Raw genomic sequence first — 27712 nt, 5'->3', positions numbered from 1 at the left:
ATCGAGTCAGTGTTGACTCCTGGAAACAGCAATCCTTGCTGTTTTTTTACAAGATTTTTGGGGGAAATGGTGCCATGTCTTTCTTTTTAGGGCTGAGAGAGATTTGTCCCAGGATTTGTGCCTAAAGTGGGATTAGAAATCATTGCCTAGCTTGGTGCTTTAACCATTATACCAAATTGGCTCTCTTTAAGAGTTACCTCTTCATTAACCAAAAGTCAGTACCCTGGTACCTCTACTTAAGAACGCCTCTACTTAAGAACTTTTCTAGATAAGAACCGGGTGTTCAAGATTTTTTTGCCTCTTCTTAAGAACCATTTTCTACTTAAGAACCGGAGCCCAGAAAAATTTCCCAGGAAATTTGAGAGCGGCACGAAGGCCCGGCCAGATTCCTGACATTCCCCCTTTAATCCCAGCCATCTCGGGCTTTTCTGGGCTGCTAGGGGAGCTTTTTGATGGCAGTTAAGGAGGCTTTGGCAGTCCAGAGCGAACAAAGCATTTTCCTTTCTCTGGCCACTTGGAGAGGGAATAAACCTGTACCAGCGCCCAGAGAAAAGAAACACTCCTTTCGCTCTGGGCAGCGACTGTCCTCCTCCTCCTCTTCTTCTTCTTCCTCCTCCCACCCAAATTCTGAGCTTTTATTTGTTTCCTAATAGGTTTGCATGCATTATTCGCTTTCACATTGATTCCTATGGGAAAAATTGCTTCTACTTACAAACTTTTCTACTTAAGAACCTGGTCAAATTAAGTTCTTGAGTAGAGGTACCACTGTACTTCCTATTTACAAGATATTGATCACTTTCCTAAATCTCTGTTCTGGTTTGTTTCATCAGCTAAAAGGGAAAAGCACACAAATAAGCAATTGTTAGTCCTTATCCATGCACATTCTCCTTGAAGTCTGTAGCCAAAAAGAATACAAAATAAGACAACAAGTAATTGCTAAGGTTACATCCTTACAATCTGATTCAGTGACTGCTATCCAGAGAGCTTTTAATTTCCCTGTAAGAAGTCATACAAATTGTCTAAAGTGAGTTGCCAGTTGTTCTGGCCATCCATCCACATTGGCTGAATATCATGGTGAAGAAAATACAGTGATACCTTACAAGTCTTACAAACTTAATTGGTTCCGGGACGAGGTTCTTAAGGTGAAAAGTTTGTAAGACGAAACAATGTTTCCCATAGGAATCAATGGAAAAGCTATTAATGTGTGCAAGCCCAAAATTCACCCCTTTTGCCAGCCGAAGTGCCCATTTTTGCGCTGCTGGGATTCCCCTGAGGCTCCCATCCATGGGAAACCCCACCTCCGGACTTCTGTGTTTTTGCAATGCTAGAGGGGAATCCCAGCAGGGGCATCCCAGCATCGCAAAAACGAGTACTTTGCTGGCAACGGAAGTCCAGAGGTGGGGTTTCCCAGCGAAGGGAGCATCAGTGAAATCGCAGCATCGCAAAAACACCGAAGTCCTCGAAACCCCACCTCCAGACCTCTGTGTTTTTGCAATGCTGCGATTTCACTGAGGCTCCCCTCGCTGGGAAACCCCACCTCCGGACTTCCGTTGCCAGCAAAGCGCCCGTTTTTGCGCTGCTGGGATTCCCCTGCAGCATCACAAAAATGCAGAAGTCCAGAGGTGGGGTTTCCCATGGAGGGGAGCCTCAGGGAAATCCCAGCAGCACAAAAACGGGTGCTTTGCTGGCAACGGAAGTCCGCAGGCGGGGCATCCCAGCGACGGCAGTGGGTTTGTAAGGTGAAAATAGTTTGTAAGAAGAGGCAAAAAAATCTTAAACCCTGGGTTTGTATCTCAAAAAGTTTGTATGATGAGGCATTTGTAATACGAGGTATCACTGTACCTCACTAAATAGAAAAGTATTCACTACATTCTGTGGAGACACAACCACAAGCAGAGAAGTAAGTACCGTAAGCAAGCTGCCTCAGAGAATCTCAAATGGCCTTTCAAGTAGGCTATACTCCATGCTTGATCTGAGATGATGATCTGAGGGAGAACCATTGTTTTATGCATGTTCATTTAGGACTTGATGATCAAAATAAATTCATTGGAACCACCTGATCTTTAATTCTCTTGCGTAACAAAGTCTTAAGAAAATTACAGACATTTTATTGCCTTGCTTTGAAGATGGTCTGCAGCAGGCTTGTCATAGAAGTTGATTCTGGCCAAGATTGATGTCCTTAGCATTATAAGCTTTGATTTGGGATGAAAGGATTTATTCAGGTCAGGAATGTTAGAATAATATTTAAGAGAATCTCTATTCTAATAACAGCTTAGTCAAAGGGAAGCACTGCCCCAAGCATTGGCCAGTTGTTTAGTTTCACCCAGCAGCTAGCACAAAGTTTTTGTTTCAATTAAAAGGTAAAGCTGACATATCAACCTGGTTACTTATATGAAATTCTGCAGGAGGAGGACATTTTTTGTAGATGATGGAAAAGAGGCTCCTTGGACAATACTCTTAAGGCCACATTTGCACAACATGTTAAACCGCTCCGGCTAGTTAACGTGGATGCATATACTAAGTTCTTACCTTAATAATTACATCAGGTTAATCGGAATGCACCACTTCTCTGTTATGAATTGAAATACAAAAACACAGGATAGTCACTATGTCTGATTAATAGTACTTAGAATGTTAAAGCATGGCCATTGGTTGGTTTGTAGATGCTTTTCCACCACACCTTTATCTACTCTAATTTATGTGAATATATAGTAGGAAGTGTGACTTTTGAAGATGGAATGCCAATCACTTCTGGTTGACAGGAAACCCTGGTTTATTAGTTGAGTGCAGATTTTAGTTAGTGCTAATGAAGAATGATGCCCATCCATGTTTGCCTAATCACAGGGAGTCATCCACCAAAGCTGAGCTCTGAATGGAGCAGGGGGAATGAAATACATCATGTGTTCACTAGTTTCATATAGTGTACAAATTGTATGCCATTTATATGCACGCTCCAGGGACTTGGAGATGCCATGTTATTTTCATTGCATATGTTCTTCAATGAGACTGGAAGTTGGCAGACAAGAATTTGGCAATATGGTAGCTCTTGAGCTCATAAATATTAAAAGGAAAAGACGGATGGGAGCAGAACAAATACCAAGCAAGACTGAAGGCATTAATTGGTATGATTAACTGGAGCCAGCCAGTCAGGCTCTCCTATGAGCTCCTTCAGTCTCTCTGTCCTCTTTCCACAAGAACTTCCATCCTTTCCACTATTGAAGGATGCTGAGATAGTGCATGAAGACAGAGAGAGTTGATTGGAAATTTTTTCCTCCCACTCAATTATCTTGCCAGTGAAGCAGAAAGACATATACAGGCATTGAAGGCCTGTAACAGGAGCTTTGTTAGAATGAAAAAGACTAAGCCATGGGAGCTTCCAGAGGCTGCAAAGGATGTGTTTTTAAGGATCTTAAATTGAGACCACATTTGGAATACTGTGTTCAGTTCTGGAGACCTCACCTACAAAAAGATATTGACAAAATTGAACGGGTCCAAAGACGGGCTACAAGAATGGTGGAAGGTCTTAAGCATAAAACGTATCAGGAAAGACTTAATGAACTCAATCTGTATAGTCTGGAGGACAGAAGGAAAAGGGGGGACATGATCGAAACATTTAAATGTATTAAAGGGTTAAATAAGGTCCAGGAGGGAAGTGTTTTTAATAGGAAAGTGAACACAAGAACAAGGGGACACAATCTGAAGTTAGTTGGGGGAAAGATCAAAAGCAACATGAGAAAATATTATTTTACTGAAAGAGTAGTAGATCCTTGGAACAAACTTCCAGCAGAGGTGGTAGATAAATCCACAGTAACTGAATTTAAACATGCCTGGGATAAACATATATCCATCCTAAGATAAAATACAGAAAATAGTATAAGGGCAGACTAGATGGACCATGAGGTCTTTTTCTGCCGTCAGACTTCTATGTTTCTATGATCTTGAAGTAGCAGAATGTGAGATTCATTCTGGGCATTTATAGAATTGATTGAAGAATTAGTTGGCTTGCAAGATTCTTCTGGAAGGAAACAAACGGTAGTGGAGGCTAATAGCTATTTAAAAGTTTAGACTCCACTCAAAACCCAAGTGCATGGGTTCATTCCATATTTCCGTTTTGCCAAATTGATCAGCTCTGGGCAGTTAATTCCAGACTCCAGCGATGTGATTACTAAGTTGTGTACAATTCACACTTGTACTATATGTGTTCGTAGAGAACTAAGTCCATTGGATTATATCACTTACTTTATATAATACAGTTTATAATATAATGCATATCTTATTTTGTAAGATATACAGTATATTATAAATTGTATTATATAAAGTATAATATATAAATACATAAAGTATAATATATTTAGATTATATACTACATCATATAAAGTAATGCATTTCTAAAGCCAATGAAATTCTGGGTTGCATTAACATAGGGATAGAATCAAAGTCACATGAAGTATTAGTACCATTTTATAAAGCCTTAGTAAGACTACACTTACAATACTATATCCAGTTTTGATCACCATATTATAAAAAAAACATGTTGAGATTCTGGATTAGGTTGCAGAAAAAAGCAACAAAGATTATTAGGGGGCTGGAGGCTAAAACAGGAATTGGATATGTCTAGTCTAGTAAAAAGAAGGACTAGGGGTAAAATGGCAGCAGTGTTCCAATATTTGAGGAGCTGCCACAAGGAGGGGGACATCAACTTTTATTTTATAAAGCAGTGGTCCCCAAACTACGGCCCGCTGAGGCAATTTTTCCGACCCGTGGCAGCCCACGAGATTTTATCAATAGATATAATAAGCTCCCGAATCTCCTGTCAACTCACCGCGGTCTGCTGCTGAGCGAGGAGGTGGTACAGAGGCAAGGGGCGGGGAGGATAGGAGGGAGATAGAAAGGGAGAGATACAAAGAGGGAGAGAGAAAGAGAATGAGTGAGAGAAAGAAAGAGAGAAAGAGAGAGAGGGACAGAGAAAGAGGGAGAGATAGAGAGGAAGAGAGGAAGGGGGATAGATGGAAAGAGTGAGAGAGAGAGAGAGAAAAGAGAAAAATGAGAAAATGATGGAGAGAAAACGAGGGAGAGGAAAATGAAACAAATGAGAGAGAAGGAAGAAAAGAGAGAGGGAAGAGAAATGGAGGGAGTTTGTTGATTTAAGTTTAAATTTACTTGTTAATAAAGAAGTATAAATTACTTAATTACTTAATTATTTAATTACTTCTTTATATTAAATATTGTATTTGTTCCCATTTTGTTTTTTACTTTAAATAATATTTGTGCAGTGTGCATAGGGATTTGTTGATAGGTTTTTTTTATAGTCCGGCCCTCCAACAGTCTGAGGGACAGTAAACTGGCCCCCTGTGTAAAAAGTTTGGGGACCCCTGTTATAAAGCATCAGAAGGCAAGACAAGAAACAATGGATGGAAACTAATCAAGGAAAAAAGCAACCTAAAAAATAAGGAGAAATTTCCTAACAACCAGTGGAATGGCTTACCTTCAGAAGTTGAATTTTCAATCTTTTTCCTTAGCCTTTCCTTGCTAAGCCCCACATTTATCAGTCAATATTTGTAGGCAATCTGAAGGTTGTAAAGGGCAAAGAGTGGTACACATAGAACTGAAAAGAAGACTTTTATTTTTCTTCTGTGGGGAAGCAGCTGGAGAAATTTTGCTGGTAGTTTCATTTGTCAAAAAATCATACCAGTACCAGTATCCGTTTACAGCAATTGCATTCAGAATAGGCCCTAGGAAGTAGTTAGAGACTTTAAGTAGCCATCCCTGATCTAAATAATTTGCTGGACAAAAACTCCCACAATCCTATTCAGTAGACTGTTTCCTGTAGGTTTTAGGAACTTGTTTCAAATAATGAAGAACTTAGAAAGAACTTAACACTAGAGACACACTTTATTTAACTAGAAATCACTACCCCTAAATCCTTTTCTTTTGAAGTATTTGCTAACACAGAACTGCCAATACAATACTCAGACTGAGGATTTCTTTTCCCCAAGTGCATTATTTTACATTTGGAAACATTAAACTGCAGCAATGGAAACTGCAGTTTAATGTTTCTAAATGTAAAATAATGCACTTGGGGAAAAGGAATCCTCAGTCTGAGTATTGTATTGGCAGTTCTGTGTTAGCAAATACTGTACTTCAAAAGAAAAGGATTTAGGGGTAGTGATTTCTGACAGTCTCAAAATGGGTGAACAGTGCAGTCAGGCGGTAGGGAAAGCAAGTAGGATGCTTGGCTGCATAGCTAGAGGTATAACAAGCTGGAAGAGGGAGATTATGATCCCGCTATATAGAGTGCTGGTGAGACCACATTTGGAATACTGTGTTCAGTTCTGGAGACCTCACCTACAAAAAGATATTGACAAAATTGAACGGGTCCAAAGACAGGCTACAAGAATGGTGGAAGGTCTTAAGCATAAAACGTATCAGGAAAGACTTAATGAACTCAATCTGTATAGTCTGGAGGACAGAAGGAAAAGGGGGGACATGATCGAAACATTTAAATATATTAAAGGGTTAAATAAGGTCCAGGAGGGAAGTGTTTTTAATAGGAAAGCGAACACAAGAACAAGGGGACACAATCTGAAGTTAGTTGGGGGAAAGATCAAAAGCAACATGGGAAAATATTATTTTACTGAAAGAGTAGTAGATCCTTGGAACAAACTTCCAGCAGACGTGGTAGATAAACATGCCTGGGATAAACTAATTGAATTTAAACATGCCTAGGATAAACATATATCCATCCTAAGATAAAATACAGAAAATAGTATAAGGGCAGACTAGATGGACCAAGAGGTCTTTTTCTGCCGTCAGACTTCTAGATTTCCTCAGGCCATCACTAGTCTTTCTCTGATTGGCATGCTATAATTGGGGGTAACTGTCCCATTTTACAGACCCATTTTACTTTTCCCATAGCATTCTGTTGCCTATAACAGAGGTGTCAAATTGGATTTCTTCGAGGGCTGGATCCAGCATTGTAGTTCTCCCATGCAGGGTGGTGTGGAGTGTGTGTGTGGGGGGGAGATGGAATAGATGCTTCCTGTATCACCCTGCTGGCCAATAAAGAGCACGGGCAGACTGTGTGTGTGCCCCTGTACCTCATTTTCAGCCTCCATGGCCTCCAGCAGCACTCTGCTGGCCAAAATTGGGCCACACAGACCCAGCACAGCCTGTTTTTGGCCAGCAGAATGTTGCTGAAAGCAGGTGGGGGAATGCATGCAACCACCTTACAGCTCATTTTGGCTGGCACAGGCTCCGTGGGCCAGTCCTTTGATATTTCCAGGCTAAACCCGCAGGGCAGATTTAAGCACCCCATGGGCCGGATCCAGCCCATGGGCCTTGCGTTTGACACCCCTGATCTATAAGTATTGTTGCTTTTTTTGTGGCTAATAAATGATTCTGAACCATTTGTTTCTGTGCCCATTCTGTTCTGTATAATTTGTTTGACATTTGTTCCAACAGTGATGGAACTACTTTAAGTACAGCTTCAATATTATATGTACTGCCCTCCCTTCCTGTTTTCTGCCATGGTTGACGTGATCCTATATTAAAAAATTCAGGTTCTTTAACAAAGTAATCTCTCTACCATCCAGTTACCAAATGCCCTTCTAAGAATCCTCCCTGTTCTTGTAATTATTTCCTGCTTCATGGTTGTTTCCTATATTGTTTTCATAAGAATCCTTCCTCTTGCTTGGTCACAACCTAAATTTCTTGAATGGAGTATAGTTCAAGTCTTTACTTACTTTACACTGTTCATTCTCTTACAGATATGACAAAAGGGAAGACCTCAAACCGGGAGACCCGCTTATGTTCTCATATACACACATAGTTATGGAAATGAATTCAGCTCAACTGTCACATTATAAGAAAACTCACAAAGTCCTTGCACGTATTCCTGGCACCAGTGGAATTGGATTGAATTTTACTGCACTGCCTCCTATTATTTTAAATTTGAAATCCAAACTAGTATTGTTGGAAAAGCTCCCCATTTCTTTTGGAAAATAAAGTTTGAAACAATTTTTGCTAGAGTTGTTGTTTGGCACTAATTCAAAATCAATCAATACTATTTGATCCTATTCATTTCACTTACATGAACAACTTTCATATGATATACACTGCATGTAATGCCAGCTACATTTCAATGCAAAGTACATACATTCAAGGTGTTTTCATATAATTACATAGGAAATATACTAAATAGTTGTTTTTACGTAACACTATTATGTGCGTGGTTTAATGTTTTCACATTGTTTTCTACATGTGGAAAAATAGATAATGTGCTATTTGGGGCCATGGTATAAAATTCTTATGCATTTTACGCTGTCAATAAGCAAAAAAAAAAATCTCATACACCTAAACCTGAATGTCATTTAGGATCAACAAAATCTAGAAATCAATGGAAGCTATTTACAGTGATACCTTGTCTTACAAACGCCTCATCATACAAGCTTTTCAAGATACAAACCCGGGGTTTAAGATTTTTTTGCCTCTTCTTACAAACTACCTTCACCTTACAAACCCACTGCTACCGCTGGGATGCCCCGCCTCTGGACTTCCATTGCCAGCAAAGCACCCGTTTTTGCGCTGCTGGGATTTCCCTGAGGCTCCCCTCCATGGGAAACCCCACCTCCTGACTTCTGCATTTTTGTGATGCTGCAGGGGAATCCCAGCATGGGAATCCCAGCAGCACAAAAACGGGTGCTTTGCTGGCAATGGAAGTCCAGAGGTGGGGTTTCCCAGTGAGGGGAGCCCCTGTGAAATCGCAGCATCGCAAAAACACAGAGGTGGAGTTTCGAGGATTTCGGTGTTTTTGCGATGCTGCGATTTCACTAATGCTCCCTTCGCTGGGAAACCCCACCTCCGGACTTCTGTTGCCAGCAAAGCACTCATTTTTGCAATGCTGGGATTCCCCTGCAGCATCCCAAAAACACAGAAGTCCAGAGGTGGGGTTTCCCATGGAGGGGAGCCTCAGGGGAATCCCAGCAGTGCAAAACTGGGTGCTTCGGCTGGCAAAAGGGGTGAATTTTGGGCTTGCACGCATTAATCACTTTTCCATTGATTCCTATGAGAAACAATGTTTCGTCTTACAAACTTTTCACCTTAAGAACCTCGTCCCAGAACCAATTAAATTCTTAAGACAAGGTATCACTGTATTTTTATCTGTTGGGCAGTTTTGCTGAGACAATACAGTATTTGCATATAAAACAAGACCCATCCTTTCCTTCTGATAACATTTCTTAACCAGGTTTTCTTTGTCAGTTATCAGCCATGGAGTAAATATAAAAGTTATGGGAAAGTCAAACTGGCCTTAAAGTGTTGAGAGACAGCCAAGCATAAATCAAAACAAATAATACTGGATATCAAAAAATGTAATTTGTTTTAATTTCTTACAAGTTTCTATGTGCTAACTTCCAAATATAGAACTAGATTATTTAAGTCAGCTATACTGATTGTTCTCAGCGGCCAGATGAAGCAATGGGTTGAAGATATGCAAGAAAATCTTACATAACTCTTAAAATCATTCATTTTTAATCAGTGTACCTTGGCAGAGTTGAGTGCAAATTGAGTGCAAGAAATACCATCCTGTAAAACTGGTTTAACTACACTGATGTGTTCTCTTGTATGCTATTGTACAAGTTTCAATTTTGTTGTTCTTTTACATCAAAGAAAACGACGTCTTCCTTGATGTACAACGTATCTATTCACAGAAGCTGCTATTATTCAGAAGGGAAACATTAACTTCTCATAAAAGCCTGTTTAAAATCTGCAAAACATTGGTTATAATTGTCTTGTTTTGCCCTGCTAAAAGTCAGCTATCAGAAGTTCTTTAAAATACTGGTACTGCTTGGTTCCTTCTGGAAGAAAGTACAGTACTATCCTTTCTGCAATTGCCACTTGGCAATTATTTAATGTGAATTGAGATATTCCTGATGTCTTATATGTATAATCAACTACGGTATGAATATAGTGTTGTAGCACCTTAAAAAAACACACGATCATTATGAAGCCTCACAAAAGCTTATAATAAATGGATTGCCATTCTGTAAGTTAACACAAGATTGGGGGGGGGGGGGGTTGGAAGGGGAAGAGAAAACCAGCATATTTCTATGATAATTATGATCATAGCATAGTTAAAACTGGTATTCAAAGAAATTATACATACCTGCTAAACATTAAATAAATGACTAGATACAGGGAATCTAACTTTCTTCTAAAATTATATTCTAGGCCTTAAATGTCACCTTAAGGCATATGAAATAAATAGATGTGTATTTCCTATTACTGAAAATTATTTTTTAGCTAGGAGGGTTAAAACCATAAGGTTTGATGCAGTATTCTTTGACCTCATTTTAATGTTGTTTCAGAATATTCAGTTTTCTACACCAATTGAAGTATTTTGTTATTACATTTGAGCTGTGAAGATTTATGTCAATATTAGCCAAGCTCTATCAGAGCAATCCAACATACTGTACCTTGTTACAAAGAATGAACTAATTGTGGCCATGAGTGCTCCATGTTTTCAGTCTTACCTTTTAACTAGCCAAAATGTGTAACTGTGTAGCACCCACACATTTGTGGCTATTGTTTTCCCAAATGTGCAAGATAAGTGGAGGAAAGGAGAGCGAGTTTAGCCACCAGTTTGGAACAAGAATCTCTCAATGGCAATACAATGGCCCATAGCACCGTGTACCCACTGACCTTATCTCAAACTGTTTAGAACTGTGATGGTGTACCTATGGCACACATGCCATAGGTGCCACACAGAGCCCTCTCTGCTGACACACGCACTGTTGCCCCAGGTCAGCTCTCCGTGGCATTTCTTTTGTGAGCTTCTGTTTCCCTGCAAGTGATGAAACACAAGGTCACAAAATAAAATAAAAAAATCTTACCTCTTGCCGTGCTGCCTGTGTTCGGATGCCCCACCTCCCACTGGCCAGCTGGTCTTCAGGTTTCTGCTACACACACACCTTTTAGTTTGGACATGCTCATATGCACAGTCTGGGTACTTGGTGTCTAAAAGGTTTGCCACCACTGGTCTAGCATATACCACTTTCAGTGTCATCGCCCCATTGCTGCCCACAATTCTGACAATGTTAACATGGTCTGGTTTTATCTTAAATTCATTAGAGGAATATTCATACATACATGCATACATACACACACACACACACACACACACACACACACACACACTGTTAAATCGAGTAAGATTTACCATATGTGGTCTCTTAAAAAAAAAAGTTCAATATTGTACTTAATGAAAATATTTCAAATATATTTGGGCCATACTGCATCATTACATCAGATATTTCACTGTATGGGAGACAGAAATACTACAAGGAAATTTTTGATTGAAAGAACTGTAGAAACTTGCCTTCCAATTCTTACTCAGAAAATTGTATTCAGATTATACCCATAGACTAAATCCCGATTGGATTCTGTGGGGGAGACCGAGGGGGGGGGGAGGGCGAGGGAGAGAAATGGCTGATGTAGACTCATTCTCTAAAAATTGCAAATAAGATGTTTAATTTCAGAAACTGAATCCATCATTTATAAATACACTAAAACATAATAAATGCAAAAATTAGCCAGAGGTACAGTACAGTATTTTAACAAAACTACATCTTTCCTAAAAGCTGTAGTTGCCGTAACTTCCCAAAGAATTCCATCAATGCATTGGGGGGGTAGGGAATGAGAGGAGGATAAATATTCTGTTAAAATGTGGACAGCAAATGCAAATGCTGGCTATTCTTACCTGCTGTCTGAGGATTATTAAAATTCTACAATATCCTACTACTTGGCTGATAGACACTATCAATTACGGTCAGTTCTACTATATAACATTCTACGCAGGACTCCTGTCTACGGGAGGTCAAATTCTTCAGGTTCATGTGAAGTGCCTGTGCATCCAAGGACAACCCGATGCAAGTCCTGCGTATTCTGAATCGTTTTTTCCAAAGTATTTTCTTATAAAGGATGTTAACTGAAAATCAACTTACAACTTTGTGTAACAGAAATAATAGAAGAATGCCATATATAATTTTCAGTTAATGGGAAACCTCAACTACATTTTCCCAAGTAGTAATGTTTAATTCATTCTATTGTAAAAGACTTGGCATGATGCCCTTTCTTTATATTTTTTTTTATCTTTCAATGCACTGCATTAAATAACAAACATTGGAAAAATTTGAAAATAAACACCCAAAAACCTTATAAATACTCAAGCTCTAATTCAGTTACAGTGTAAAAAAAACCTGAATAAAGACCATGAATGGCAAATTTATAGATTACTGTATAACTGGTTTTTCTTAATAATTCTAAGTTTAGTCAAATACTAATTCAACCACCATCTTTAGTACATACATAGTTGAACATAAGTACATTAAGCCTGCAGTTAAAACCTGCTAAATAGGAAGATGGCTTCATTTCCACCTTTATATACAGTTTTTTCTGCGATTAAAGCAATGTTCAGCTAATATACAGTACCTGGTTTGTTTCTTTTTACACAAGTGAATAAAAAGCTACATAATAGAAGTTTTTACATCCTTTTTGCCATTCTATTCAAAACATTTTAAAATTTCATTTACAATATTCAATCAAAAGCTACATTTTTTTTTAATAGTTGGGACAAAGACAAGACTAATTCTAAAAGGATTTTTTTAAAAAAAAATGTATATACACTATCTGGCCTGAAGGACTATTGATAAGGCACATGTAGACATAGAACGGGAAAATATAAGTTTCAAACGAGAGGCATTGATTAGCTGTCATACATGACCCCTAAATGGAGCAATTAAGTTACAAATATAGTAATTATCTAGAGAACAAGTTTAGACTGGCAGCCTGTTCATTAATTTCAATACTGGAAGTATATCAAAGGAAGATTTACTTTCAAAAATATAAGTTTTTCAAAGTGTTCCATTGTTAGTCTTGATTGACTAAAGCTGATGCTTTCATTGGATGTACTGAATAATCTCTCTGATGGAACGATGCTTGGAGGACAACCTAGGAATCGAACAGCCAGTTTTGACAATACTGGCCAAGATGATTTCTTAAAATTCCAGTAAGTGAGAGGATCACAGTTATGTTCAAGCACTTCTTCCTCCAGATATAAAAGCACCATTTCCTCTGGCAACTTAGTCGTTTCTTTTGGAAGTTTTGTTTTTTTCATATCTTCCATCAGTGACCAAAGACTATTGTCCCCGTAAGAGATTTTAGATGATGAACCTATACCACAACCATTGGAAACCGGTATATCATCATCTGAGGTAGCATTTAGTATTTCTAGCTCCCTGATTAAGTCCTGTTTATACTGTTCTGCTTCTTCTTCTGTGAATAAGGAGGTCTTATAGCGAGGGTCTAAAAGTGTAGCAAAAATGTATCTTGGATCGTGGAGAATGGAGGATAATCTACTCACCATAGCTTCTTTTAAGGACTTTAGCATAGTATCTATGCCCATTGTTTCCTCAAACAGTAGTTCAGTTTTCCGGTTTAGAATATGAATCATTGGAATTACTTGGCTTAAAGTGGACATGTGTGTACTCATCTCCCTACTTGCAACTTCAAATGGTTTGAGTGCATGGCAGACAGACTGCATCACTTCCCACTGATCGCAGCTTATTAATTCCCTGAAACTACACTCTATAGACATTTCATCAATAGCTCTTTTCTGTTCAATTAGCCTTTCAAGCATAAGAAATGATGTATTCCATTTCGATGGGACATCTTGGAGTAGCTGATGCTGTGGCAAATGGTATTCTTTCTGCAGCTCCGCCAATTTCTCCTTTGCTTTTGATGAGCGATGGACACGTTCACATATCTTTCTGGCAATGCTAAGCAGGTTCTGAACCATCCTCTGGCTTTTAATAGCTTCATTCACTATGAGATTCAGTGTGTGGCAGAAGCATTGCACACTTGAATGCTCCCCTTCATTTAAAGTTTTTCCAATTGTCTGGTTATCTGTAACAGTAATCCCGATCTGTAGGCCAATTGATGTTATCCAGGTTTCCCACCAATATTCTAGTTGCTTCTGGATGCTGATACCATTATAGTCACAATCAATCTGGGAAACATTTAATAAAGCTGAACAATGGTAATCTTCACACTGGGGCCGAACGCGTGACCCAAATGTTACCCAGTGAGCTGTGAGGGTTAGATATTCCCGAGTTTGATTGCTCATCCATATTCCAGAGGTAAAGTGGACTACACCACTTTCAGCTTCCTTAAGATGTGAAACAATTATTTCTTTCACACTATCATACATATCAGGAATCGCAGTATGAGAAAAATAAGATGGTGAAGGCAATGAATACCGAGGTTGCAAGTATTCAAGCAATCTATTAAAACCAATATTATCCACAAAAGAATATGGCTGAAGATCAAGTGCAATCATTTCAGCAACAAGACTCGTTATTTTTTTGGCAACAGGATGCGTGTCAGAAAACTTATCAGTGGTTTCATCAAAAGATGAAGATCCTGAAAGACCTGTGCTCAGAGGTACGTGATTATTTGTAGAAGAGGACAATACTGGCTCTGAGGCATCTGGTTTTAGGACATGATTATGAAACCGTTGTAAATGTCTTAAAAGGCAACTGGTACCCAAATTGGTTGGCTTTTTCCCTCGACTTATTGTACGTCCACAGTGCATACATATTACTTTAGTTGAATCTGCAGAACATATTGAAAAATGGTTCCAGAGTTTTGAGGTCTTTTTGCTACTAACAGGAAATATGACTTGAGTTTCTTTAGTAACCATTGTGGGCAAGTCAGTCAGTTTTGAAGCTGAACGTTCTGCAGAAGCCAAGGTAGCATAAGGAGAATTTGCTAAACTGGCATCTATAAAGTTCTTTTGGATTCCTATAACTTCAGGATGCCGCCTGTATAAGTGTCTTGTTAAATAACTTGTGCCTAAATCACCTTTTTTCCCATGGTTTAAAATACAGCTGCAATGTCTACATATAACTTTAAGATGATCCCCTGGAGACAAAGAAAAATGATTCCATACTTCAGTTTTCAGCTTTCGCATTATACGTTTATTCTGATGAAAAACAGAGCCATGTTCCGACAACAATGGGCTTTTTTCAGGAGAAGAAACTAAAGAAGCTTCCCCTATATCTTCAGATGATGAAAACAATGGGGAATCCTCCATCAGACTTTCTCCCAAAGGAATATTGGAATTATTTTCTTCAGCTATTCTGTCTGGAGAAGAACAAACAGATGTTGGTTCTTTAGCTAATTTTCCACATGATACAGAACTTGGGTCTCCATCTGAAGCTAATAAAGGTGGTAATAAAGTTGGAGGAGCAGAGTACAGAGGAGGTATGTTTGAACCTCCTCCATTCTCCTGAAGAACAATAGAACGATGAGCTCTCCACATGTGCCGTATTAAGCAGCTCGTTCCAAGATCTTTTCCATTCTTTCCTCTGCTGAATTCATTCATACAGTGAATACAGACAGCTTTTGAGTTATCTAGAGGAGATAAATAAAAATGTTTCCATACAGCAGATCGTCTCCTTGAGCCAGATGTAGTCTTAGGAACTTGAAGAGTTTTATCTGCTATATTGTCCACCATTTCTTCACATTGACTGTTAGCAAGGTGTAGTGACAATCCAACACCAGCCTCCTCTTTAACGTTATTTTCAGTATGTGACAAATCTGAAGGTATTTCTTCAATACAAACTATTGGAACAGATTCCTCCATAATTTGATCTGGGGATGGAATCTTAGAACAGGTTTTCTTAATTAATTTTATAGGAGTTAGCACATGAGTTATATCTCCAGTATCTGCAGGCTGAGGTGGCAACAGTAATGTAGGAGACGATGAAAAGGAAGATATAGCTGGTATATTTCCATTTTCCTGAATGAGTACAGTTGGGTGAGCTCTCCTCACATGCCTCATTAGACAACTTGTGCTTAAGTCTTTCTCATTTTTACCTCTGCTAAATTCTTTCATACAGTACATACATATTGCTTTGGTACTGTCTCTAGGAGATATAAAGAAGTGGTTCCAAGCAGGGGATTTTTTTCGGGAACTTATGTTTCTATTTGAAAGAAGACTCTGTGTTACAGCTTCCATTGCTACATCATAAAGAGTACTGCTATATTGGGAAAAAAGAGAACCATAATCATCCTCATTCTGTGCAGAGATGAATTTGTCTGAGTGGTTACGGACAAAATTATTTTCTCTCTCATCCTGTTCATCACTGCTGTCGATCTGCCTTAGATCTTCTTTTTCAGTTTTTATTTCTATTGTTTCTAAAATACAATTACTATCATCTTCTGGTTCCACTTTTAAATTATTGATTTTATCCATCATCAAATTATTGCTGATTTCTGGAGACTCTGCTATATTTGTATCCATGACTGAGCTCATTTATTTCTGCTATGTACTCATATCTTAATTAAGTTTCGGAATTCAAATCAAATACATTTAAAATCATGTAAAAAGATAAAGGTAAAACAAAACGTTGTATTTTAGGCCCTGTTGCCTGACTAGCAGGATATTTAGATTTTCAGATTATATATCATTCTTTATAGTGCTGGCATTATATCCGTTGTCTTGCAGGGTGGGAAGTCAAGAAGTAGTTGAGTGTACATTCAGTTCTACCATCTGCTTCTATCATCTAAAAATAACAGAAAGAAAGGTAAACGTCACACTTCCAAGTTTGATGTATTCCCTTAAGTAATAATCTATTTATTTAGCTTTAAGTTAAGGAAAAATAACTAGCAACATATTTTTGAGACAAAATACCAGTATAATTACAAACAACAACTGCACTGTACTAGTTATTTGCATCCATTGTTATTCATTGTAAGAATTCAAAGATCTAGTTTAGGTTTTTTCATGGGTAATAAATTTTGTTATTAAGAGATCTATATTTATGAAAACATTATTTTGCCTTAATGTTTGATCCTATAAATTTTATGAAGGCATGTGTTTATGGGATGATTTGGAAATTGCATTCAGAATGGTTTTCCATTAAAAGTATCATATCCATTTATCTATATATTTCTACATTTAACCATTAAATAGATCAGTATTTCCCAACCTTGGCAACTTGAAGATATTTGGACTTCAACTCCCAGAATTCCCCAGCCAGCATTCGCCGGCTGGTGAATTCTGGGAGTTGAAGTCCAAATATCTTCAAGTTGCCAAGGTTGGGAAACACTGAAATAGATGACAGATACAATATATGTCAGCTATATAAATCACAAATCTCTCTGAATGTTGAACCTATATTCAACGAATATGTTTATCACAGACCCAAACTATCATTAGCTGTTGGCTTTTTGGAAAGGAAAGAGGAAATAGGAGGGACTATTGCAATGCTTGCTTGACTTGGATTTTTTTAAAATTATAATTCTAATCTTCCCAATCCCCTTCAGCAAAACCCAAACAAGAACATATGGCACTTTCTGGTGGGTTGGATACAAACCTTTGTGTAAATGTGTTTTAAAACCTCAATACAGACAAGGAACTGATACTCGGTTTACCTGGCATGTGGCAAGCAGAAAGGTTATATTTCAATTCCCACCTTGATTAATTTAAATCCTGTCATCAGTAATGCCCCCTGCCCAATCTGGATAACATGTTTGGATAAAATAAATGCATTAACTGAACAAATGTGTTTGTGTTTTGTACCATTATAGTAACCCAATGGTGGATTCAATTATTTTTTGATGTTTGACATGCACCAGGTTTAAGGCAGAAAGTGGGATATCATCATTATCCCAGTCATCCCATTCTTGTGCATAATTTCATGAGCTATTTCTCTCTCCTACTTCATTAGGTCTAGAATATTGCCTTGTCTGCTCATGTTGCAGTCCATGGCTTCCTATATTTTGCTAATGGTCTAGTTATTATCTTTAGTTTCCAAAATGCTGGCTTTGATGGAACACAATATGGATGGAAGATAAAAAGTGAAAAAAAGATATGTTTTCTTCTTTCCTTAAGAGATTAAAGAACAAATAAAACTACAAAATACAGCTATCTGAAATAAATTAGAGGAAAGGAATTTTCCTTTCATTATGAATTGTAAATGTTTTACTCTATCCAACAATCATATCATATTATTTCACCCACCTTATAGGTTTCATCTTTCTAATTAGGCTTCACATGAAGTAGGAGACAAAGTAACTTTCACACTTTATTGAAAGAAGAGATCAGCATTTTCTTCAATCCTGTACAAAAGCCAAATAGCATTTATTGCAAAAGATATGTAATAGATGAAATTATTGTTGGAAGAATAGTACATAGCAAATTATTTATCCTAGTCTTCATCATACATCTGAATGTGTAAGCAATAACAAATATTTTAACATAAAACTATGAACACATTTTCAAAACTATTTTTTCATGTTCTTTATTGCTACTCTTTTTAGAAAACGTTTGATGGAGACATCTCTTCCCAGGCAATAATGGTTTAGCCATTTTAGATGTAATGGTAACCATCTCCTTTAAGTACTAGGGCAGTGATGGTGAACCCTTTTTTCCTTGGGTGCCGAAAGAGCGTGCGTGCACGCTATTGCACATGCACAAGTGCCCACACCCATAATTCAATGCCTGGGGAGGGCGAAAGCAGCTTTCCCCACCCCATGGAAGGCCTCTGGAGGCCAGAAATGGCCTATTTCCCAACTTCTGGTGAGCACAGTAGACTCATGTTTCACCTTCCCCAGGCCCCAAAGGCTTCCCTGGAGTTGGGGAGGGTGAAAATCCCCTCCCCCATTCCCCTGGAGGTTCCCTGGAAGCCAGAAATGCCCTCCCAGGGCCTCTGTGCCAGCCAAAAATCATCTGGCCATCACATACATGCATGTTGGAGCTGAGCTAGGGCAATGGCTTGCGTGCCAGCAGATATGGCTCTGTGTGCCACCTGTGACATATGTGCCATAGGTTCATCATCATTGTGCTAGGGTATCAGATTCCCGTTTTCATTTTCTGGACCTTATGGTTATTTAATTATGAAAATATCAATTTGCAATACAGGCTATAATCCTCCATATTTGGACAACAAAGAAATTGTTCTTGTAAAATGCCACAATTAAAATCAAGTAATGATTTATTGCAATTCTATAGATGGCCTATACATTACTATAATTTGCAATTTGAATATAAAAACTGAGTAATTACATTTGAGTCAAAAAAGGAGCTCAATGCTCTACCTATCTATTATGGTGGTGCATTTAAAAAAACCTCTAATAAAGGTTGACTTACAAATACTGATTTCTTATAATACTAGAACAATAAAAATCTTCTACGCATTTTGTCAAGCTACTAAAGTCAAAAACAGCATTGTTACAACAGTTATTTAAGACCATATTCTGATTTGGGCCAAGTTTAAAAGGATAGTTTTAATCAGATTCTCTATGCACATGTATTAGTGGAGTCTTGATGTTTTGATCAAATTATGCTGGGAATTACATAATCCATTCTATTTCTAACCCCAATATAAAATGCCAAACTTGTTCTTTTAATACTTTTATTAACTAAGATATATTATCCTTCCTGCTGTGAATCAATTGCCCATTTAATTTATGGAATACCATCATGCAAAATAACCAATAAATAGCATTTATTGCAGCTAATTTTTATTCTCAATTATAACTGTTCGGTTCATGTACCAAGATTTACTTCTGACTTTGCTAATTTCCTTTTCTGAATAGGGTGTTTAATGATGTTATGGCTTTATAGTCTGCATGAGAAACTAAAATAGGAATAATAAAAACAACAGTAATAACAACACCTAAAGATAATAGTAATTATTATCCCAAGGGAAAAGATATGTAATAGAAATTATTGTTGGAAGAATAATATAGCAAATTATTTATCCTAATCTTCATCATTCATCTGAATGTGGGAGCAATAACAAATATTTTAACATAAAACTATTAACACATTTTCAAAAACTTTAAACAAGATACCTCTACTTACTATCTAGTTGTTTGGGTTTTTTCATAGGAGGAAAAACTTTTTTGCAATTATTTCACTTTAGATTTTGGGCCTCAAACTATACACATACTACAAAAATAGATTTTCATGTTTTTCACTGCTATGCTAAAATTCCTAGTAGCTGCATTCAGATAAGGCTTGCTAATCATAAAAGGATGAACTCGGTGTCTCTGGACTCTAGGACCTAAGGACATAAATTTAGTTTCAGATTTTCTGTTAATGATGGCTTGTTACATTTTCCAAATCTAACAGTTTCGTCTTACATATTTTCTGAATGAAACCCAACTTTTAATGTTTTATCTATGTCAGGTCTGTCTAACTGGCGGACCTGCAGGCAACACCAACCCTGGCTCCACAAAGGCAAAAAAATTGTGATATGTTGTGATACTCAATTGAGTTTGACATCCATGACCTATGTATATAACTTGCTAGATTTATATCCTATGGTGATACGAATGTTTAAAAGTTTTGAATTTTGACAGGTTGACCTATGATATTTAAACAAAAGGTTTATATCTTTTGGTTATTTTTGAACTAGTAGAGAAGAAAAACATATGTGCTCAGAGATGAGTTACAGCTTATTTTTATCAGAATCACTGTAAATTGTGACTTAGAGATAATATTATATATAGCTTTTACCACCACCTTATGGTAATTTAAAATAATTAAAAAGTAAATGTATTAATTAGCTTAATGTACATTTCAATATACTAAATATTTTACAGTATACAAAGCTATTATCCATTTTTGTAAAAATATACAAAGGATAAAAGTTCATTTCCAAATTAAATCCAATATGGTAACTGTATTGATCATAGATGAAAATAGATATGTAATTGGGAAATTGTTTTCTTAGAACAGTTGCTTTAGTTGTTTATGAAGTTGGTTTTAAAAATATAAAAACAAAGTTAGATTTCTTTTCTGTTAATATTTACCTTTTTCAATAACTCCCCCACCCCTTTTAAAATAAGACCAAGCAAGGTTTTTCTATATAGGTAGTCCTCAACTTACAACCATAATTGAGCCCAACACTTACCCTGCTAAGTAAGATATTTGTTAAGTTTGTTTTGCCCAATTGTTTAACCTTGGTTGACACATGTAAGTGAACCACCACAGTTGTTGAGTTACTATCATGGTTGCTAAGTGACTCTGGCTTCCCCACTGACTTCGCTTGTCAGAAGTTTGCAAAAGGTGCATGATCTTGGGATATTGTAACTATCATAAATAGGAAGCAGTTGCCAAGCATCTGAATTCTGCTCACATTACCATGAGGATGCTGCAATGGTTATAAGTGTAAAAAAATGATCATAGGTCAGTTTTTCCAGCTTTTCTTGTTATTTTTGTTAATTTCTAAACTAAATTCTAATTCAATTAAAGTTATGGACAGCTAGCTACAATCCTAAATTAGATTGTCCACGAAAAAGCTCTATTGAGCAAGACTATATATTTTTTTGAGCAAACATGACAAAAAATTTGATGCATTTGTGACAAATCTTATTTACTACAATTCAGGTTGTAATCAACACATGTCTAACTTTTATTGATTATAATGTCTATGTCCAGGAAGATGTGGCTAGGATATATTAGTAGCAGTTACCTACTTTTTTCAAGATTCAGTTCATGGAGTATGTAATTTTGTTACATACTTCATGATCTCTTTGTTTGTGCAAGTTCAGTAACAAGTTTTTCTCTCCCGCTATCTTCCCCTTTTTAGATGTTTACCCATTCCCCTAAGGTAGCAGACTTTAGATTTTAACACACACACACACACAAAAATCACATTTCGTACATCCTAAATTTTAAACATTGAAAAATAAGATATATAAGATTGGAACCTTAGGAAAAATAATATGCTCCACAAATAAAATATTTTTCCTGCCAGTAAATCTCAACCATTAAAAAAAATATTACAGATCTATTTACATTTATGCTGTTACAATGATTCAAAAGATATAGAAAAAAGTCATGAAAGATTATTTCAATATATGATTACTGTGATGAGATTATTATATGCACATAGATGGAAAGATTAGGAGGAATAGAGTTAGGATTATTGGCCCTATGGTTAGGGAATAGGGTTAGGGTTATTGACAGAACTTGCTGGATGGCCAAATAGACTTCTTTGGTTAAAGAAATGTCATTACTGTATTGATATTCATCAATGACTAGAAACTGCTTATAGATTTTTTTAAAAAGAAAAAATGGTTTTGTAAGCATGCATCTTCTGCAGTATTTGGGGGCTGCATCAAAGCAATGGGTGTCATACCTTTCAATGATCTATCTATCTGTTCAGTTATTGTGTCTCCCCAAAAATAAGACCCTGTCTTATATTTTTTTTTGAACCCAGAAAATAGTGCCATGCACTCAAAAACCCAATTGGGCTTATTATCAGGGGATGTGTTATTTTGGGGAAAATAGGGGTACATCAATATGATGATTTTATCTAACAACCTACTCTCAAAGTTCTTAATCCTCAAAGATTTTTCCCCCACAGACTTTTATATGGCAATTGAAAATGCCCTGGATCGAATTTAGAGATTTCCTTTTTATTTATAGAATCAATACCAGTTCACTAATACTCCAATCTCTCTGTGCTTCAGAGTGACTTCAGCTATTTAGTTTCCTATGTAAGCATTTTTCTTCCAACTGAAAGCGATCACTTTTTTGGAGTGCAGCGATACAAATGTAAACGCTGGTTTGGAAAAAGGCAAGATGATGATGATGATATTATTATTATTATTATTCCACCTGAAATGAGACTACTTTTAGGAGTCAGGGTGTCCAAGGGGGAAAGCATTTTGAAACTCCCTGACATTTCCCTGTAACTTGCAATCTGGTTAATGCACGGTCGTAGATCATACCAAATGGCTAAGCCGTAGAGAAATATCCGTAGCTGAGGAAGCAAGTTGTTGCCACAGTTATGCTCATTTTTGCTTGACTCCGCCAGGCAGCACCATCCCTCTTTTTTTACATGATTTTCCCCTGACTTTTAAACATTTTAATAGTTTGGTTTTCCCCCCTGATTTATTCCAATTTTTTCATGAATTCCTTAATAATTCCTTGATATTTCCCTGTTTTCCAGGCTTGCTGGACACCCTGGGAGTGCAGAGACACAAATACTGGTATGTAAACGTTGGCTTGGGAAAAGGCAAGTGTATTATTATTATTATTATTATTATTATTATTATTATTATTATTATTATTATTGTTGTTGTTGTTGTTGTTATTATTAATCTAATCAAGAGAAATAAGGCCAGAAAGTCCGTCCCCTCTCATCTGGAGCCTTCAAAAAATAGGTGTTTCTGTCAGGACCAGGGAAATCCTCATTCAACTTCGGTCCAGGAAAGAGGAGCTGGGCTGCTTTTAAAAGCCAGACAGCCTCCCCACCCCACCCCACCCCACCCGCACCTTCCCACCTTGTCACGCCAAGAGTCTCCCCCTTTCCACTGAGTTGTTGACAAAGGACGAAGGGTGACCGAAGGGGGGGGGGAGAAAGGTGCGGTGCCGCTCCACCCAGCATGGCTCAACACCCTCGTTTCCCTCAGCAGCCATATGGCCACACAGAGAGCTACCCAGGGCCACGAAGCCTGTCAAAAAGAGAAGCCAAAGGACGACGGCGACCAAAAAAAAAAAGGGGGGGGAGAGGATGAAGCCTGGCTTGAAGGGAGGGAGGCAGGCAAAGCTGCTTGGAAGGTGTGTATATGTGTGTGGGGGGGGGGGCTGCTCCAAACGGACGGTTTGTAAAGTGCGAGGCCTGCGTGGATTGGGGGGGGGGGGGCAAAACGAAGCCGAGACAAAGCCGGGCGCTAATTCTTGCACCCTTTAAAAGAAAAGCGCGGCCTTCCCAAAGGGGGTGGTGGTGGTGAGGAAGCGGGTAGACAGGAGACGGCACGGAGATCTCGGCGGCCGCTCTCGGGAAGGGACCCACGGGAATCCCTCCCGAGGCTCCGTCCCTGCCCTCAAACAATAAAGGCCGGCGCATGCGAGTGAGCAAGCAGCGCACCCGGGCCGGTGTTTGGTTCCTGCGCCCGGCCGACTCCCGATTCCACGGCGGACCCTCCAGGCTTCGATGACGAAAGAGCTCCGTCCCCGGCGGAAGGATCTCAGCGTCCATGCCACGGCGGTGGCGGAAAGGAGTTTCGGCGGCGGGTGGGGGAGGGAGGTGAGAAGAGGAGCGGGAGACACAAGCACCGCGCGTTACACCGTCTCCCCTCACGGGCGGGTCTTTGCTCTCCTCACCTTTCTTTCCATCGCCTCCCGCTCTACTTTGCCGGCGCCGAAGAGGTTAACAGGAAGGTTCCATTCATTTTTCTCGCTCGCTTTGTCTCCCCGCTGCCGCGACACTGAACTCCGACTCCCCCGGCTCGGACGCTCCGGCTCGTACTACGCATGTGCAGCGCTCGGGGCAGTAATAGCAGCAGCAGCAATAGCGGCAAGGGAAGGCGGAGCCAAGGGCATGGCACGCAAATCCGAGCGGCAAGCCCAGACGGCGAAAGAGGCGTCGCGACCTCCGTTGGCCGGGTGAAAGGCGTCATGCGTACACGTGATTTTCCGTCGGCGCAGCCGTGCGCGTCATGGGGACGTCGCGTGTTGTCGTCACGGGTTGGAGGGAGGGGCGGGCAAAAGGGAAGAGCGGAGCGACAAAATGGCCGCCGTTGAGAGGAAGAGCCGGGAGCGAATGAGTTTCTGCTTCGGCGACTGGAGGGTGTCAACAGAAGTTGGGAACGATGGATCCCTTTATTCAGAAACGGATGCTGACTCGAGCGCCGCGGTTCCCTCTTAAGAAAGAAAAGGATATGCAAAATCATCTCCGATAGGGAACGGACACTTGTTTCTAAACGTGTCTCAATTGCTCTTTCTGGAGAATAGATTACTACCTAGATTTCGCCGCCTGGGTTTTCATGGGCCGGATGCCATATCTTGCTTTCTTGTGGGATGGGTGAGGTTTCAGGGATGAGAGGTTGTATTAATAACTTAAAATATCTATTTTGCCCCTTAGTATCGCCAGGCTCTCGATGCAAAGAACAAAACAAAACATCTAACTGAAATCAATGCAAGGATTGCCTCGCGTTTTGTATTTCCTGAGTAATTGATAAAGTTAATTGATTTAATTAATTGATTGAAAAGTAATTAATAAAATTCATCCCAGTGTTGGACAGTGCTGGGGAATCCAGAGCATAATACCATGGTCTTTCGAGATTGAAGGATGCCAATGCTGGAAATTAAACTGATCTTTTAATATACAAGAGCTTTTCCTTCCCCTTATGACTGTAACTTGTTGCTTGTATATTTAAGATTTTTATTAATATAGTTTCCTCATTGCTTATTTGACCCCTATGACAATCATTAAATGTTGTATCTCATGATTCTTTTATGTACACTGAGCATATGCACCAAAGACAAATTCCTTGTGTGTTCAATCACACTTTGCCAATAAACAATTCTATTCTATTCTAAAGACAATTATTTAGTACCATTGGTAAGTATGGTATTTCGGAACTTGCTTTCCAAATTATCCAGGTTTACATTTTAATTGTAGTAGAAAAATCTGGAGTTTCAACATGGCCAGTGTACTTGTAACCATTTACAAATTGTTCTCTAAAGGGCTGAAAGGCAAGAAACTTATGCTTTTCAATTATTACTAACTTTATTTTTATAAAAAATGCTAACTAATTTGATATATGTACTTCAAGCCCAACCTCATGCACAAAGTTCTAAAGGCTGTTCATTCATACAAGTGTCAATTCTATGTGACCAAAAAGCCTTAATTTCCTTTCCAGTCATTTTATTTGTGTATAAATCAAATTCATAAACTGATGTAAGGGTACTACATTACTAAAGTAAACTGGATGTGGAACAGAATGGATAGAGGGCAATAAGTGTGGAAAACTGCAAATGCAAACAAAAACTTCATCGTAACTCTCTTATTAAATTATTAAATGGTTACAGTTACAGTATTAATTCTAATAATTATTTGGCTTTATAGAATACGTTTTTAAGCCAACAGTCCTATGTATGTATATGTGAGAAAATATCATTAAGTTATATTTAAATTTATCTTTCTATACATAATTGTTCCTTGTTAGTTTGAATATATTTAGTGTTTTACTATATGACCACTATTTTGGGTGCAGAGATGTAATACATATATTTTATCTGTATGTATATATTTTTTATTTTACAGCTATGTATTTTTCATGAAGAGACATGTATGTTGACTAAATATATAGAATTCCATCACACTAGTTTGAACCATGTAATTATCAGATTACTGCTTAGTTCACTCCCAGACATTTGTCTCTTCAGCATTTGAAGGATTCTGTATTGAGTGTGCCTAACCATTATGATCCATTAAAAAGAATATTCAAAAGCTTTTGTTCACTTACTTGTTTGACCAGTTCTATTCCTTTGGGCTTATGCCAAGATAAAACATAAATATTTTTTTTATTTTTGTGAGACATAGCTCTACAGAATTGTTTAATAATAATTTTGCCTTTCATAAATTTTAAAATACAGAAACATGTAGTTTAATTAGTCTTTGAAAATCAGGTGTAATTGTTTAAAGTATATTTTTGTACAAATGACCATAAACCTAACCAGGAAAAATGGATGACTCACAGATTTATATATTTAACCCATTTATGTCAATTTGGTCTGTAAATGTGTATTGTTTAATGTGTATTGTCAGTTTAAAGAATTCTTGTTGAAATGTGTTTTTTATGTTGTTACATTTTAATTGGTCCTGATAAGTTTTAAGTTTCTTGTGCAATTCTCGGCTGTATCCAGTGATTTATTTATTTGATTTCTATGCCGCTCATCTCCCGAGGGACTCTAGTTGGCTGATTATTTTTGCTGCTAGAGTGACATTGTGAGAAAAAGGGATTTTTCCTCCATCTGAACATTTGAGTTGGGTAGGTAGAGATTGAAGACATAAGAATAAAGAGTGGAGGGGGAAAAAATAGGGGAAGTTCTGTTTAGCCATTTAATTTAACATTTATCCTAAATTGTAATTGCAATAAATACCTCAAACAACAAACCTCTATATTGTGACATGAAGATAGTATTCACTAATACTAGACATCACATGTCCCACTGGGTCCTGGATTTTGGACACGTTCTGTAAGCCCATTTTAGATACTTTGGTTATTGGCCTCTTGCACCAGTTCTTCAGGTAAAAGGTCAAGAGTTTTATTAGTCTATATAGATCGATTATTCAAGTATGCTTTCCAGTTCAGAATTTAACTTGCAATTTTTTTAAAAAAAGTTTTTAAGGTAAAGAAGCTTGATTGACTGATACAGTGAACTTTTGATCAATTTTGTGGAACGTTGAAATAATTTAATTTAAATTATTAGACTTCTATGCCACCCAATCCTATGAGACTCAGGGCGGCTTACAACCGTGAAAAATACAATACAAAAATATAGAAGTCAAATATAGATAATAAAAAACAATAAAAACTCCATTATAAAACCCCTGACAAATTATCCAGTCAAACATACATACATAGCAGTCAATCACTGTTCAGCCTTGCCTAGATGTTAGCATTCACAACCCCCTGGCCTGCCGGCAAAGCCAGGTCTTCATGGCCTTATGGAAGGCCAGTAGGGTGGGAGCAGTACGGACATCGGGGGAGGGGAGTAGTTGGTTCCACAGGACAGGGCAGCCACAGAGAAGGCCCTCCCCCGCAGTCCCATCAACATGCATTGCTTAGTCGACGGGACCTGGAGAAGGTCAACTCTGATTTAATTGGTCTCTGAGAGGTATGC

At 38.1% G+C, this 27712-nt stretch overlaps 2 protein-coding genes across 7 annotated transcripts in view; one reads left to right on the top strand and one right to left on the bottom strand.

The window, feature by feature from the left end:
- Positions 1-8018, top strand: part of ALG12 (ALG12 alpha-1,6-mannosyltransferase) — a 46772-nt gene extending 38754 nt beyond the window's left edge. For all 6 annotated transcript variants that reach the window (XM_070755371.1, XM_070755376.1, XM_070755375.1 and 3 more), the window contains one exon: positions 7767-8018. In XM_070755371.1, coding sequence (XP_070611472.1) covers positions 7767-8004 — 238 coding nt within the window. In that variant the 3' untranslated portion in view covers positions 8005-8018. The remainder of the gene's footprint in view (positions 1-7766) is intronic.
- A 3491-nt stretch (positions 8019-11509) lies between these two features.
- ZBED4 (zinc finger BED-type containing 4) lies at positions 11510-24355 on the bottom strand. The gene is made up of 3 exons (XM_070755369.1): positions 24185-24355; positions 18083-18180; positions 11510-16622 (listed from the first exon to the last, which is right to left on the bottom strand). The coding sequence occupies exon 3, from the start codon at positions 16370-16372 to the stop codon at positions 12857-12859; it is 3516 nt and encodes a 1171-aa protein (XP_070611470.1). The 5' UTR covers positions 16373-16622; positions 18083-18180; positions 24185-24355; the 3' UTR covers positions 11510-12856.
- Positions 24356-27712: the final 3357 nt, after the last annotated feature.

The sequence above is a fragment of the Erythrolamprus reginae genome, chromosome 6, assembly GCF_031021105.1.
Source record: "Erythrolamprus reginae isolate rEryReg1 chromosome 6, rEryReg1.hap1, whole genome shotgun sequence".
In the NCBI taxonomy this organism is placed as follows: domain Eukaryota; kingdom Metazoa; phylum Chordata; class Lepidosauria; order Squamata; family Dipsadidae; genus Erythrolamprus; species Erythrolamprus reginae.
This window is presented reverse-complemented; position numbering and strand designations above follow the sequence as displayed.